Genomic DNA, 16482 nt, shown 5'->3' with positions numbered 1-16482 from the left:
CCCAACATGTGCATTGGCTACACAAGTGTGCGCATACAGACCCATGGAGAAACATACAGACCCACTGTCAGCCCCCCCACACACACACACACACACACACACACACACATACATACATACACAGAAAGTGAATTCATAGGAATGTTCTTGTCTCCCCAGAACTATGAGAGTGGTATCATTCAACCCAGAGAAGAAGAAAACAACCAATCATAAATTTCATGTCATCAGTTTTGTCGACAGGTTTGTCACACCTGAGTGCATTTCTTTCCGTTCTTAATGTAGCTGCTGTTGTCATGACAACGTAATGGGGCAGGAGTTATAACCTCCCTCTTGTTTGACCAACCAATCACTGAGCCAGGAAAATTTAATATTCAACAGTTCAGAGACCAGCTGTGTGCCAGCGGGGTACCCCAACCCCTCCCCTATTACAGACTCATAAGACATTGTATTCACATTGTGTTCAACCGACGGTATTCAGAATTCATGACATTAAGTGCTAATATTGAATATGGATGAAACGTTGTAATTGCTTCACAGTGGCCCATGATGTCACGTGGGATGGGTCAGAATGTCCATTTAAACGTATTTCCAGCAACTCCACGTCCCTGTGAGAAGAAAAAACAAAAAAAGAAACAATGTATATTTTGTTTAAAAGAATGACTGTTTTAGTTTTTGCACACACAAAGTGTCCCATATATTTGGAGAAGGGTGCGATGACAGATGATGTTAATAGAGAGAGAGACATTAAAATTGTAATACACAGTTCTAGTTTATGGCAAGAATGTTGGTCTAAGTGTGAGCTGTGTGCATGTGTGTGTGTGCGTGCGTACGTGTGCGCAAGAGAAAGAGAATGTGTGTATATGTGCGCGCTAGCATGTGCACATCATGTGAGCAGACTTGTTTGTGTGTGTGTGTGTGTGTGCCTATACGTGTGTATGAGAGAATGCATTTGTGTTGTTTGCATGTGTGCACATGCATGCGCGTGTGTGCACGCAGCAGGAGGGTAAAAAGAATGAATACTGTATCTCATTTTGTCATTATTTCCAGTCCATTTCCCCCCCCCTCCTCACTCTTTCTTATTCTCTCTCAGACTTCTCAGTGGATTACACACCACAACATGAGACATTGATAAATATTCTGAGGATTATTGTTATCATTCTTGCTATTGAAGTGTGGGGTATACTGTAGGAGGGCCACAGCCCCTCTTCTGTTCAATATATAGACGCATTTGGAATAAAAAAAAGAAATCATTGTACCAAAACTCCCTTTGTTGTTATTGTTTTCTTCTTCTTGTAGCAGCTGTAACTTTAACTAACTAGCAGTCGTGATAGCAGTTCAGTCAGAACTCACATAATAGAATTGAACAAATATTTATTATAGAATGAAAGTGTGCATATAATATTACTTACTTAGTGTTTGGCTCTGCTACATTTTTCTCCCTGCTCGGCACAATTAGACAACCATCAAAACATTAAGAGCACTAGAGCAGGGAGATAGATATGCAACAACAACCCCCCCATGGGGAACAGAAATAGCAGAGCCTCCCGGTGGTGCTGGGGTGGCGGTGGGAGCAAACAGCGCATAACAACCAGCAATCCATATGCATAAGGAAGAATGCATTCTTAGGTAAGCTAAAATTGTGCAATACTGTGATAGTATATTAGCTTGCAGTAGTGAATAATTAGGACTCGGGGACATCCTTGGTCCTATGGTCACATAAAATTATTCCTTTCTAATTATAGGAGGCCTGCAACTCCAGGAGTGTCACACTCACTAAAATATCCAGGCTTTAGTTGAGAAATATTTCACCTGCATTTTCTTCCTACTTTCTAAAATGGAATATAAATCAACACTTTTTTTTAAGGTTGATTGCATACATCTGATGTCTCATGTCTAAATTAGTAGGCTACCTGATTAGAGGGCTACCGTATAATGAAAGCAATATGTACCCTTGGGGCCAGGGCCCCTGGGGATGGAAATAGGAACCCCTAACCTTTAAACATTGATTAGAAATAGAATGGCCTGTACAAATGCAAAAATGGTCATGTGGCGCCACTCAGTGGCCAATAGTAGAAGATTTAATTTGCACAAAATTACCTATAGGCTAATCTGAGTTCCCAGAAGTTTTATTCCTGTACTGGGCAGCTCCCAGTGGCCAGGCTCACACATAAAAGACTGTGGTTTAGGGGTGGAAAGTAAGTACTGTACTTAAGTACAATTTTCAGGTAGTAATTGTACTTTACTTGAGTATTTACATTTTCTATAGCCTACTTCTAGCCCACTATTTTTTTTATATTTGTACATTATATGCATATCAACCCAAATTAATTAGGGTGTATTCAATTCTATTCAATCTTTATTTCAAACTCAAGGACAAGATACAAACTATTGATATGACGCCCTGGCAATGTTGGCATGCATCAGCTATAGTTCTGCTCCATCCTGTATCCTGCCCGTTCAGCTTTCAAGATTTTGAGACAAACTTTCTTTTGGCATGGTGTAAAAAAATGCCTGGCCGTACAGAGTCTGAGTCTGTACACTGTGTACAGAGTATGTATTACAGACAGCTCGCCAAGATGTTACTGTAATAATAAAATTTGATTTTGAAAAAGTTCCCTTCGAGATTCCAAGGACATTGTTGGAGATGAATATGGAAGAGCTGCAGTGGGAGGAGAGGCAGACGCAGTCAGAGGTGAACATAATCGTAGAGCGAGCTGTGGCGGGCCAGAACAGGTGCTAGATGAAATGAGATTGAAGGATCGTTGCCAGGGCACGTGGCGGCTGACACAATAACACTCTTATCCTACCCCACTGTTGCACTCGCTGCAAAGACTCGCCTATAGCAGACTCTTTGACTTTCTGATCATTTCTAACCTATAGGCTATAGGCTGCAAACAGGTCCAGGAATATCATATCAAAAGGCAAAAAAAAAACCTATAGGCTGCTACTCACCAATGTGGGAAGAAATACCTAGACACAGGAGTCGAAAGTTGCGTTGTTCATATGCTTTGCAAAAAAGTAAATAGAAATAATTGTAAAAGGTAATTGTATAAAAAATACCTCGATGCCCTCAGAGTGCTTAATTATTTATTCCCTTTATAGCTAGGCTGCACCAGAGCCATATACCAGCGCCCTTGAGGAGAATTAATTGGGAAACCCTGTATGCTGTAGTGTAAATGATTTCACACTCGCGACAGTGGATGGCGCTGTGGGCTGCGTAAGTAGTTTCTCAACTGAGAAAAACAAAGGATGAAGACGGAAACAACAAGCGACGAAGAAGAAGCAGAGACGTTGCCATGTCTGCTTATTATAAGCACATTGGGCTTCTTTCTTTGTAAAGTTGCGCTTATTTTTTGGGCTTGTTTTCATAGACCTAGTTGCTTGTTTCACTCACGCAATCTGGCAACACTGGCAGATACGCAGATGTAGCGCGCGGGCGCATGTTGTCAACACAACAGCAGCATGTGTGTGTGAATGCTGTAGAATAAGGTATACACACACCGTTTGACGACAGAAACATGCGTGAATGTGTAGAATATAAAGTCTGACCGGGGTACAAACCTGAGCGAGGAGAGGAGAGGCAAAATGCCTCGCTACGCACAACTAGTGATGGGACCAGCTGGCAGTGGAAAGGTAACATGTGATATATTCATTGTGTCACACCGACATTTTGTTAAATTAAATTAAATTATGTTACTTGGGTTCTGTTTTGACTAATTCGCTAAATTCACGAGTTCTACACAACACAACTGCATAGATTTGAGAGCACGGGAAGTGAGGTTGAAGCCCTGGTGAGTGTTTTATTGATGGAAAGAATATTCTGGAAATGACAGTACAGGTAATTAAATATCCACACTTTTCCTGGGGCTGTGTGTGCTCCAGTTCCTGTTGATTTCATTGGATATCATTGGTCATCTGACCAGTTTCATTGGCTTTCATTGGATCAAATCGACAGGAAGTGGAGCACACACAGCCCAGGATAAATGTTGGTTTGTTTGTGACGCTCACGCGTTGACGTTAACGGGAAGCTAATATGCGCTGCCCCAAGGGGACAGTGAGGCGCGTTGACGTTGACGCACTGGGCCCTAGTGGTAAGAGGAAGGACTGCAGGCGGAGCCGTGGATTCATGACGAGGAAACCCCGTGCAGCTGGGCTTTAACATTGATTCAATATAAAGAGGCGACACTCCTCAAATACTTGGAATCACCACTAGATGGCGCAGCGGTAGTGCTTTGACGTCATCACACCAAGATGGCGGCACCTTGCCGCTCCCGCCACCTAGTGGTAATTCCAAAAACTGTAGTCAGAACGCTACTTATCCAGTGATAACTGGATCATATCATATATGGCTCTGCTCATATACTGTAACTATATGTTCTGCTGTCTGCTCTAAATGAATACAAAATAATTGAGCAAATTAAGTCTTCGGGCACATGATCACTTATAGCCGTTTAGGCTGGCCTGGCTTGATCACCCAAATAATGCTACACAGTGAAAATCACCATTGCTGTTACATATTATCATAGACGGACTGCAAAAACATATATAGCCTATACGCTATCATTTATGTTTATGACCCATTGGAAAGCACCTTGGGTTACCTGTTGTTTATAAATGTGCCACATGAATCCAATCCAATCCACTTTATTGGGGAGCGGTGGCTCAGGGGTAGAGTGCCTGGATGGTAACCGTAAGGTTGCCAGTTCGAACCCGGGCTCCCCCAGAGTTACTGTCGAAGTGTCCTTGAGCAAGACACTGAACCCCTAATTGCTCCCGATGTGCTAGTTGGTGCCTTGCATGGTTTCCGCTGCCATCGGTGTATGAATGTGTGTGTGAATGGGTGAATGTAATGCACAATCTCTGTAAAGCGCCTTGGATAAAGGCGCTATATAAATGCACCATTTACCACTTACCATTTATTTATATAGCACGTTTCAAAACTCAGAGTTTGCAAAGTGCTGTACAGGAGAAAAATAAAAACAAATGCACTAAAGCTACCACACAGAAAAACAACAGCGAGAAAACAAAGTACAAACAGTGAAAACTGAGACACATTACAGAAAAACAACAGAAAAGCAACAGCATCACAGTGAGACAAAACCATAGACTGTAAAAAATATGGACAAAGCGTTCCCCGGGTCTAACATGGACGTAAAATGAAGCCTGTTATTCCTGCACTGTAAGTCGCCATCTTTCTAGATCCGTTTGGGCCCAGCTGGCCATTGGCTGGCTCCGTTTGGGCCCAGCTGGCCATTGGCTGCCCAGACAACGAGGCGGGACTTCCCCCCCTTCTTCTCCGTTGGTTTTTATTTTGACTCGAGTGGGTGGGGACTCATCATAGACTGTAACGGTAGCCACGCCCCTCAGAACATACGCGACTTTATAGTCATTTATTTTATAAATGGGACCATAATTTTCCAAAAAGAATATTATGACATTAGAAATGAGACTTTAAACTAGTGACTGGAAGCAGAAAGTATTCATGACCATGTTTATTAAGGTAATACAGTCTAGGTGAAGTTGGGCCCAAATACATGGACTTCTATGGGGCTATGGGTTTTTTTGGGTCCAGTGACAGCGCCACAACAGGCCATTATATGAACTTTCAGGAGTTTCAGGCTTCACAAAATATCTGTCTGACTGCCCCCCTGGACAAAACATATACAAGGACCGAAGGAACTCAAGCGGGGTTAAAAGCCCAGTTATAGAGGTGGGTCTTTAGGCGAGATTTAAAAGTCTCGATGGAAGGGGCCAATTTGACGTGGGAGGGGAGTGCGGTCCATAGTTTGGGGGCTATAACAGAAAAGGCTCGGTCGCCTCTGTACTTTAGGCGGGTCTTCTTTGTGACCCTGAGGTTTAGCTGGCCCTCAGACCGCAGTGACCTAGGAGGAGTATAGACCTCAATAAGGTCAGACAGATAAAGAGGAGCCAGACCATTAATATATTTAAAGACAAATAAAATAATTTTAAAATCCACTCTGAAGCGGACGGGGAGCCAATGAAGGGAGGCCAAGACAGGTGTGATATGCTCAACTCTGCGAGTACCTGTGAGTAGATGAGCGGCCAAGTTCTGGAGTCGAGCAAGGGAGGCTTGGTTGGTTTAAACCAGCGTACAAGGCATTACAGTAACAACCGCGTAGAAATAAAGGCATGGATAACCCGCTCAAAATCGCTAAAGGATAGCACAGACTTGATTTTGGCCAGCAGCCTTAGATGATAGAAACTATAGCTAACTACCGCATTGACCTGTTTGTCAAATTTAAGGGCATTGTCTAGTTTGACGCCAAGGTTTGAGACCACAGGTTTCACATATGGCTGCAGGGAACCTAGGTCAGCGAGAACGATACCAGGACCGCTAGGTCCAAACACTATAACCTCCGTTTTACTTTCATTGACACTTAGAAAGTTAAGAGCCATCCATGCCTTGATGTCACTGTCTGGGGAGAAAGGTTTCATGTAGGCTATATCAAACAATAATTCTTTATAATGGTTGTAGTTATATCTTTTCCTTTCCATTGCACTAAAATCTTAATTCAATTTTGGATGCACGTTTACACGCATAGGCCACGCCCACGCACGTTCACGCACATATACTTATATTCTGAATAAATATGATATATAATGAGTAAATAATTAAGTAGCATGCATATTTATAATACCTTTTCGCTGTTCAACACGGACCAGTCCTGTAGAAGGATAATATTAGAAGTAGAATAGAATGAACATGACCTTTTAATGTTTTTTTTAGAGCAACCGGAAGTTGCGTCATCACACCAATATGGCGGAGGCACTGGACGCTGGTTGTTACTATGGGGTTTAATGATATTTATAGGTTGAATGAATTATATAGAATCTCTTTGATTGAGCGCTCGGTTGCACTTCCGCATTTGGGATTTTGGGCACCAAAATTTTGTGTGTTTGATTTTGGAAGTACTTGTATATCACTCAACAGCCCTGCCAGCCCTATAATGTCTCTGATGTTACATACATTGGCAAGTATTTCTAAATACAGAGCCGGTTTGTGGCGGCATGAATGTGGTCTGGTGTGTACTCACTCAATAAATAATTCCAACGACTTGTGAGTCCTCTATTTCATATCCATGTGATATATAGTTCTGGCATAAAACGTACTTTGCCCCACACATTTGTGTTACCCTGGTCAAATGGTAATGATGATGTTTGTGATGAGCAGAGTGAATGTCTTCTGTGTGAACCTCGTGAAAAAGTGGAGATATTTGACTAAACGCACATTTTATGCCAGAACTTTCACATGGATATGAAACTAGAGGACTATATCTGGTTCCAAGTCTTTGGAATTATTTAATGGGCGAGTACAAATGGAGCGCCGATCACATTTATGTCGCGCCACTAACTGGAAGCTGACACGGGTGTTCTATGGCTCTGTATTGTGATGTGAAATACTTGCAAAGTTGCCAATGTATGTAACATCAGAGACATTCAGGCCACAGCCCTGCTTACCACCTGTTTTGAAATAATGCAGAGGGCAGCAGGAGGTTGTGTAACTTGCGTTAATTGTGAAAATGAGTACTTCCAAAAAACAACACTTGGAAAAATTATCACCGGCACAGAATTTCTACGGTGGATTTTTATGAAACAAACACTTTGCACATAGAGGATAATTCAAGCTTTTCGTACAGCTGCAATGTTGGTGAGTTTAACGTTGTTTAATACAATCCGATAGGACTTTTCTGTTTGGATGTATGGGCTGTCAATGGCTGATGTGAAGTGAAGGGCGCTCTTATCATCATACATCACATTCCGTGCTCAGCCAATCAATTCATCACATTCCGTGCTACAAACACACAAAGCTGTGCATAGGCCCCTCAAAAAACTAGTGTACTTGCAAATTGCGGCTAGGGTGCCCACTTTTCCTGTATCCGTTGAAACTCCCTGTAACTTATACCACACATGACTTGATGATATGCTAATTGTGTTTTTGCCTTGTCATTTCAGAGTACCTACTGTTCCACTCTGATCCAACATGCAGAGGCAATCAACCGTTCTGTTCAGGTGGTGAATCTGGACCCTGCAGCAGAACACTTTGACTACCCAGTCATGGCAGGTCAGGACTGTATCAGCTACATTGGCAGCCTTTCTTCCATTCCGACTTTATCCTGAAAATGGCAATAGGCTCTATGCACACAGAATAACTCTTCCTACTTCAGTGCCTCTTCCTACTTCCTTCACAGTTGTTACCGATGATACTGGAGGGTGTCTGACTCATGGTGTCTGACTGTTGGTATGTCTAACTAAACACATGCACACTCTCGGGTGCAGTACGTTGTTCAGACTAGTCATTGGTCCGACAAATGACAACCCACCTCATCTCCTAACCTAACCATAACCGCAAGCACGGGAGCAGACGCTAGTCCGACATGCATCTGCATGTCGGACTAATGCCCTGTCTGAATTACATGAGGTCCTCCACACTCTCAGAGTTATGGGGGTCCTTGAAATTAAGAAGTTTGAGAACCACTGTACACTAAATGTAACAGAGCCTTCATTAGTATCATCGGTAACACCTGTGAAGGACGTATGGAAGGGCGCCTGGAAGTAGGAAGAGTTATTCTGTGTGCATATACTCATACACTGTACCGGTATACCCTATTGGAGAAAGAGCATTACCATTTTCATCACCACCCATGTTCAGTAGAAGGATAGTTGCTAAGGATATTTAAGCTCCTGTTTATTTTCAGAAGTTATTGTCAGAAGAGAATTTAGGGGTGCTCAATATTTATTAAACCATGCGTCTCCAGGCTGTAAACACTAACCAAACTTTTCTCCTCACTTGCCCTTTCCGTGCTCTCACTTTAATGCAGTTTTAGAACTCAGGAATTTTATTCTGGGAGCAATCCTACAGCAAAGGTAGCAAATCTACAAGCTCACAATGCGTTGTTGTTGTGACACATTGTAAGCTTGTAGATTTTTGATGAATACATTTGGTGTGTAGAGAGTAAATAGGAGGGGATCAGGCATTTGGTTTAGGGATCCTGGTCAACGAAGTATAGGGTTTAAGTGTGGTGAGGCATAATGTTGTAATCAATGAGGTTCCTGTTCGGTGCCAATGACCACTGACGATTGTGTCGTGTATTTTCACACAACTTGACCAACTAAACTATAGAGAAGACTGGAGTTCTCTAAAACAAACTGCAGACTGTAGTGTAGTGAAAAACCTTGCCATGCCGGCCCGCAGAGCACACGACAGACTGACCAGTGACCACCTCGATGGCCAGCCCGCTAAGACTCCTTTAACTTTGCATTTACGAGACATTATATTATTTGCATAGACAAGAGTTGAATAAAGATGTGAAGTCTGAAACATACATATACACATCAACATAATGCCACTTAGTAAACAAGTGGTCTCCTTGATACAATAGAATGCTAAATGTCTCACACACCTTACCAAGCCTCAAACACTTTGAGACAATGGGTACTTGAGTGAGATCTCTAGTAAACGAAGCTCCCCAGACGTAGCTTCTCTGACCAGACACTTAACCTACACCAAATTAGCACAGTGACCAAAATGTATAGCCTATAGTAATTATGAATATCATGAAATTTGGAGACCACAATTGTTCTGATGGATTTTCTGTCTTAATTAAGACATCCGTGAGCTGATCCAGGTGGACGACGTAATGGAGGACGACACCCTGAGGTTTGGTCCTAACGGAGGCTTGGTCTTCTGCATGGAATACTTTGCCCAAAACTTTGACTGGCTGGAGGAGAACCTTGGTCACGTGGAAGATGACTACATACTGTTTGACTGCCCTGGTAAGGTCCCAGCTGTGACAAACATACTTAACCAAAAAAGGTTCTGTTTAGAACATATAGAGCCCTCCGATTGCAACCTTTCAGTTAAATATTGTGAAATTTTTGATATGTTTACAAAATGTCTGGGGTCATGTTGCAGGTCAGATAGAGCTGTACACCCACCTACCAGTGATGAGGCAGCTAGTGGAACAGCTGCAGCAGTGGGAGTTCAGGGTGTGTGGTGTCTTTCTGGTCGACTCCCAGTTCATGGTGGAGACTTTTAAGGTAATCGTCCAGTCCCCAATCTGCTTGTGTTCATTGTGCTTTAAAAACATTTACGGTCTGACTTGTATTCTTTCTTTCTTTTTAACATACACTTTATTTCATTATAACTGCAGTATGTAAAGTGCATTTACGATAGAGTATAGATATTTATTGACTGATTTAAATAAATTAATACCATTCTCAAAGTGATCATTTTATCTGAATCCTCTCTCCGGATCTGTAGTTTATCTCAGGAGTCATGGCTGCCCTCAGTGCCATGGTATCACTGGAGATTCCCCAAGTTAACATTATGACCAAGATGGACCTGCTCAGCCCCAAGGCCAAGAAGGAAATTGAAAAGTACATTTGGTTTATTTATTTTGCCGTCTTGTCTTGTGTCGTGATGCTTTAATACTTTGTATGTATAGCATAATACTTTATATGCATATATAGACTAATCCGAGGAAGGCTGCCCTGGGCGCAATCATAGCCGTGGTGTCAAATTAAGCGCAGCTTGACACCGCAGCTATGATTTCATACAGTTGGCCTATGGAAATTATACAGAAACTTGATTTATAGCTCCCTCGTGCTGTTGATATTGAGTTCATTTCACAAAGTCATAATTGTCACAATTTCAAAACATTTTCATATCAATGCTTTTGTAATTCCTCACGACTATCGTGATTAACCTTAAATCATTGAATATTTTCTCTGCCGTTTGTTCAAACGTTTAGTTTGTTTTTGTTTTCTTACAGTGCTGTAAACTTAATACATTTAGGGAACCCATTCTCAAATTAGAAATATACATACAGTACATATGTCCACAATAAAGCATGATTTTTCTTCAGTATTGAAAATGTTTTTCAACATTTTGAATGTTGTGTTCTTTTTTTTTACCAGATACCTGGATCCAGACATGTACTCCATGATGGAGGACAACTGTCACTCACTAAGAAGTGAGAAGTTCAGGAAGCTAACTACAGCCATCTGTGGTCTAGTAGGTTTTACACTGCACCTCACCTTTTGGTACACTGTACCCCACTCTCAATAGATCAGATTGATTTAAATGATGATGACGTGTGAATTTTCATTGGCCTCACAATTCGATTAGATTCACCTGATTGTAATTCTACAATGTGTCTCAATTTTCAATTACATTACATTACTGCTCATGGCTACACTTTCATCGGTTATTACAAGGCGTTAAAGTACATATTGTTAAGTCCTTTTTATTCATAATTTGTTATGAGATGTGCGTAAAATCTCTCTCCTTCAAACAACATTAAATTACATTTTGTAAGTGGTGCCGTTGCCCGTAGGTCCCGCGGGGCAGGCGGACGGGTCAAGATTTTCAGCGCAATTATCGCGCAGCGGGCGGGGCGGGTCACCCCCCCTTTCCCCCAAAAAGGAGAAAATCAGCATTCCGGTACCTCCTACTCCTCTCTCTCTCTCTGGCAATCAAGCAAATGTGATTATGCATGCGATGCGAAAACGGGCGGGTTATTGTTTAATACATTGTTTTGTGGGGCAGGTTGGTGCGGGCTGGCTCCTGTGGCGGGACGGGACGGGCGGGTTATGCAAAAAAGCCGGCCCGCGCAAAATCCTCAGTCCTCATAAGCGAGACAAATGACTCTGCAGTGTTCTGCACATAACAGCTTTAACTAAGACGAGGGCACTTCACAAAGTAACGTTTAACACATTGAGTACGCCGACTGCCTTCAAAATATAGGCTATAGAATACCGGAGGTGTCTGATCGCTTTTACTTTGAAAGCCATGAACCGGAAACACTTTCCTAAAAAAGTTGACTTTACAAAGTGACCTCAACATCCCCGATCATCTTAATATATTGTTTTACGCTCCAAAAAGCGTTCATATTTTGCGGGAGAGACGGATGAGGAGCAGAAAATAAGCGCCAGCATATCGCTCTATTCATCACCACGGAGAGCGCCCTGGATTAGGAGCTACGAGTCATTCTTTCCGTCTCGCTAACGTGGGAGTCAATAATAAGCTAATAGTTGCACTGAGCGTTAGCATACGGCAAGCGAAAAGCGAAATGCCAAAAAAATAAATAGGAAAAATTCTGAATATTAATATCTCGCCCCGCATCGCTGGGATGTCGCTAGGACGTCCTCAGACGTCCTTAGAACTCTACTCTACTCTATCCTATGACGTTCTCAGGCGTCCTACGTGCTGTAAGTGTTAATGCAATCAACTAGGACTTTTTACAGTTTATTAAAAGTTGAACTCATGCGCATACCCGAGTCTACGTGCACGTCCATGTCTGCCCTGGCAAATGCATATTCCCCCTTAGAGTCGTAATCACTGCAATATCTTTCAAATCGAGTAAAATAAAGTTCAACTGGCATTGTGACATAGAATCCACTACTATATATATTTTTTCTTTTAAAGAAGAAAAAAACTGGTTTGAAATGCAAAATTATCAACATGCTCACTTTTTCTGAGACACTCTTGTGTTCGTAGTGATGTGACAATATTCCCACCGTCTCACTAAGGAAACACTGAATAAACTATGGTATGTTATCGAGCTAGACAGCGTTTTAAAGTCGCTTTCAAATATTCAAATTTTCCAGATAATGGGATCCCTCACCATGATAACATTTTCTTTGAGTGTTGAGTCAAAGTCAAAACTCATAATACATCATGCAGGGAGTCGTCCTCTTCATTGAAATTGTGTGCTTGCGTTGTGTCTAGATTGATGACTACAGCATGGTGAGATTCCTGCCGTTTGATCGTACAGATGAGGAAGGAATCAATATAGTGCTGCAACACATTGATTTCTCTATACAGTATGGAGAAGATCTGGAGGTCAAAGAACCAAAGGTAAATATAATGCCTGACTTATACTTCGTCATACTTGGTGAACCATGCCAACGCCCAAAATAGCCTATCTACAAACAAGCTCACAACGCATTCTGAGCTTGTAGATCAGCTGTTTTAGGCGTGCAGTTCCGTCATACAATGGAGTATAAATTGAGCATAAGGGTACGGTTACATTTCCGCGTCTGAAGCATTGCAGCCAATGCAAGCCTGTTGCTTTGCAGGTTGTTGGCAGTGCCTGTGAGACTCAGAGACAGCTCTTGTGCTGATTTTCTGGTTTGTAGTTCATTTCACTTAAGTTGTCATGGTTAGCTCACTAAAATAAAAGTACAAGTGAAATGGCTGCTAAGTGGGGTGAGCCTTTCGAGCTTCGTTCATATTGGTCGATGCCTGATAAAGTCACTGACGTCAGGTCCAATGGACACACTTCAAAGCTGTCAACGCACCACAACTGTCTTTGCTCCCATCGGATGGAAGTGAAATGGTGCTTCTGATGCACATTAACCATGTGTGACATGAAATTACGATGAATTATTTCAAGACAAGACAATATAAGAAACCGAGAATATGAAAAGTGAACTGTTGATCATACGGACAACCATATGCGGTAGATATAATGAACTCTTAGTAATAACATAATAATAATAATTAATGTAATCCACCCTGCACTAGATTCATGTTCATGTGTGTTGGTTTGAATGTGAACAAACCCCAACAAATCTTATCAGGGGAGTGTTGCGATGTCAATTAACCCAGGAATGACCCTCTGGCTGCACATCAATGGTTCGGGTGTGTTACCTGTTTACTATAGGCTGCTGGCCACAACTAATGAGTCCAGACATTACAGTAGAATGTGAGGTTGGGAACAAAAGTCACAAGACAGAAGAGGGGGGGAAGGGAAATTGATATCTGTCTCATCAGCAGCAATGAGGAATAATGGTGTCAAACCTCAAATCATTTGACAATACTTGTCCAGCCAAGAACAATTAAGAAGAAACTGAAAACTGTTGTATGTATGTGTAACCTACATGAAACAGAATGAAGTCTAAAACGGCACCAATGCAACTCCTTACAACTGCCATTGGGGATAAGGGTTTCATGCAACTATTCGCAACCGATTGGTTGCAAGGAGATGCATGGCGAATCATTGGTGCGGTTGTTTGGGCCATACTCTTGTCATGGTTAGCTCACTAAAAGAAAAGTACAAGTGAAATGGCTGCTAAGTGGGGTGAGCCTTTCGAGCTTCGTTCATATTGGTCGATGCCTGATAAAGGTTCACTATGTTGAACTCCACACGTCACTGACGTCAGGTGCAATGGACACACTTCAAAGCTGTCAACGCACCACAACTGTCTTTGCTCCCATCGGATGGAAGTGAAATGGGTTACGCTTCTGATGCATATTAACCACGTGTGACATGACAGTGCTTTATAAGTGCAAACTTATCAAATTATATTATGTATTTACTAACCCTTATTGAGCACTAATTTGCTTTCATACCTTGTCTGTTCCTATAGGAGGTTGAGGCAGAGCCAGGTTACGAAAATTATGATGAATTATTTCAAGACAAGACAACATAAGAAACCGAGAATATGAAAAGTGAACTGTTGATCATACCGACAACCATATGCGGAGTCATCCAAAGTGCGTCAGTGCAAATTGCTGTTTTTACCTGCAACAATCAAAGAGAAGAGACATTTATGGTTGAGGTGGAACTTGTCCAGCCAAGAACAATTAAGAAGGAACTGAAAACTGTTGAAACAGAATGTTTCAACAGTCTGTTGAAACATCTAAAACGGCACCAATGCAACTCCTTACAACTGCCATTGGGGATAAGGGTTTCATGCAACTATTCGCAACCGATTGGTTGCAAGGAGATGCATGGCCACAACTAATGAGTCGAGACATTACAGTAGAATGTGAGGTTGGGTAGACAGAAGAGGGGGAAAAGGGAAATGGATATTTGTCTCATCAGCAGCAATGGGGAATAATGGGGAACCTGGAAAGAGACATTCTGACAAACCTCAAATCATTTGACAATACTTGTCCAGCCAAGAACAACATTTATGGTCGAGGTGGAAACCTTATCACTGAACAAGTGATGTCAAGGGAGAAAATGCACATTCATAGCCGACTTCTGAATGCTGTGAATGACTTGTTTTAAGACGTTATTTTAGTTTGGTCTGTTAAGATATTTGTACTTTGGCTTATTAGCAGTTACCCATTATAACACTTTCACATCTTTAAGCATGTTTTTGCGTTGCTGATTATTTGTGTTGCATCTTTTGCGTGTAGAGTGTAGCTCAAAGTATTTTATGATATTGAGAGCAATTAACGATACGGCAACAATGGTGATCATCTCAAAGAAGAGAAATGTAGAAATGTTTGATAATGTCCTCTTGTAACTGTAATAAATTCTACTGACATCACATGAGTTGCTTGTTTGATTTTAGCTTCTAGTTTCACTGGAATTATTGTGGAATTCATAATGCAATGTATTTCTCAACCTTTTTGTTTTCTGTACATTTCCACCAGAGGTCAGTAGTGTCTTGTTGAACAATAATTACCAATCATTTCAATTTACTGTTAGGCTGTACAAGATATCCCAACTTGGTTATTGTACTTACTGTAATAGTGAAGATTTTTTTCTGTGAATACCTGACAATTTTACAATGAAATGCATGATTCTAACTAAGGCTTACGGTTTGTGCCAAGGCAATAACTCTTCACTATTTATGTTTTGTTATTATACAGATATATGCATGTTGCTTAAATTAACTTGGAGTTGTACATTTGTGAATGGCTGGGTAAGTAGGCCTATACGAAAAACAACCTTTAACCCACATGGAATGTGAGTAAATCCTGCTGAAATTACTCCCACCCCATCACAGTTCTTTGTGAAGAAGAGGCGGTCTGATAAGCTCTCACCTTGACTGGGTGTGAACCAAGACTACTGCACTTTATAAAAGCAAGCAACAGGTAGGAGTATTGTTCAGAATCCAGATCAGTGTCGCCTTGCTGGATAGACTTGAATCGTTTCAGGATGGATATGTTTAACGTGAAGTCATTTGTGTTATTCTTATCCGTATTTGGTAAGTTGTTTTTTTTTTTTTTTTTTTTTTAACACATAGGTTACATAATACTACATATGGAGCAAATATATTTTGCTATAAAGTTTTTGTGACGCAATTATATAATGGAAAATGTGTAAGCTATTTACGCCATCTCTAGGCTATGCATTCTCTTTATATAATAACCTATCCTTCAGTTGTTTAAAATAAAAAATATTCGTAAAAATACCACAACCGCATAATTGAACTGCACTTTTAGACTATTTGATTTGTGAAATCCAAAGCGTATAGCCAACAATAACTTAACAGGTGGTGCTTTATAGGATGCTGTGCGGGGCAGGACCTTCTCCCACACGACGGGCCACTTGACGGTGTTGTTGGGAAGAATGTCACCATCAAGCCCGATTTGGAACCCGGGAAAACCTTCTTGACCCTGGTCTGGTCGTTTAACGGAGGGGACGAACTGGTTCCAATTGTTACCTTGGTGAGCGGCGGCGTGGAGAATATCGCTGAAGATTACAAGGGACGCGTGTT

General features: G+C 41.5%; 1 protein-coding gene across 1 annotated transcript; it reads left to right on the top strand.

The window, feature by feature from the left end:
• Positions 1-3423: 3423 nt before the first annotated feature.
• Positions 3424-14949, top strand: LOC310855368 (GPN-loop GTPase 3). The gene is made up of 8 exons (XM_083760342.1): positions 3424-3633; positions 7975-8083; positions 9628-9795; positions 9935-10059; positions 10283-10398; positions 10939-11035; positions 12752-12880; positions 14395-14949. Exons 1-8 carry the CDS (start codon positions 3586-3588, stop codon positions 14455-14457), a joined length of 855 nt encoding a protein of 284 aa, XP_083616468.1. The 5' UTR covers positions 3424-3585; the 3' UTR covers positions 14458-14949.
• Positions 14950-16482: the final 1533 nt, after the last annotated feature.

The sequence above is a fragment of the Protomyctophum parallelum genome (genome assembly GCF_964188405.1).
Source record: "Protomyctophum parallelum genome assembly, chromosome: 1".
Lineage (NCBI taxonomy): Eukaryota > Metazoa > Chordata > Actinopteri > Myctophiformes > Myctophidae > Protomyctophum > Protomyctophum parallelum.
This window is presented reverse-complemented; position numbering and strand designations above follow the sequence as displayed.

What these genes read in the sequence shown, in the direction of transcription:
- LOC310855368 (XM_083760342.1), top strand. Translation starts at nt 3,586, where the DNA reads ATGCCTCGCTACGCACAACTAGTGATGGGACCAGCTGGCAGTGGAAAG. An exon ending in TCATGGTGGAGACTTTTAAG is followed by an intron (nt 10,060 to 10,282) that starts GTAATCGTCCAG and finishes CCGGATCTGTAG; the next exon opens with TTTATCTCAGGAGTCATGGC. An exon ending in GCCAAGAAGGAAATTGAAAA is followed by an intron (nt 10,399 to 10,938) that starts GTACATTTGGTT and finishes TTTTTTTACCAG; the next exon opens with ATACCTGGATCCAGACATGT.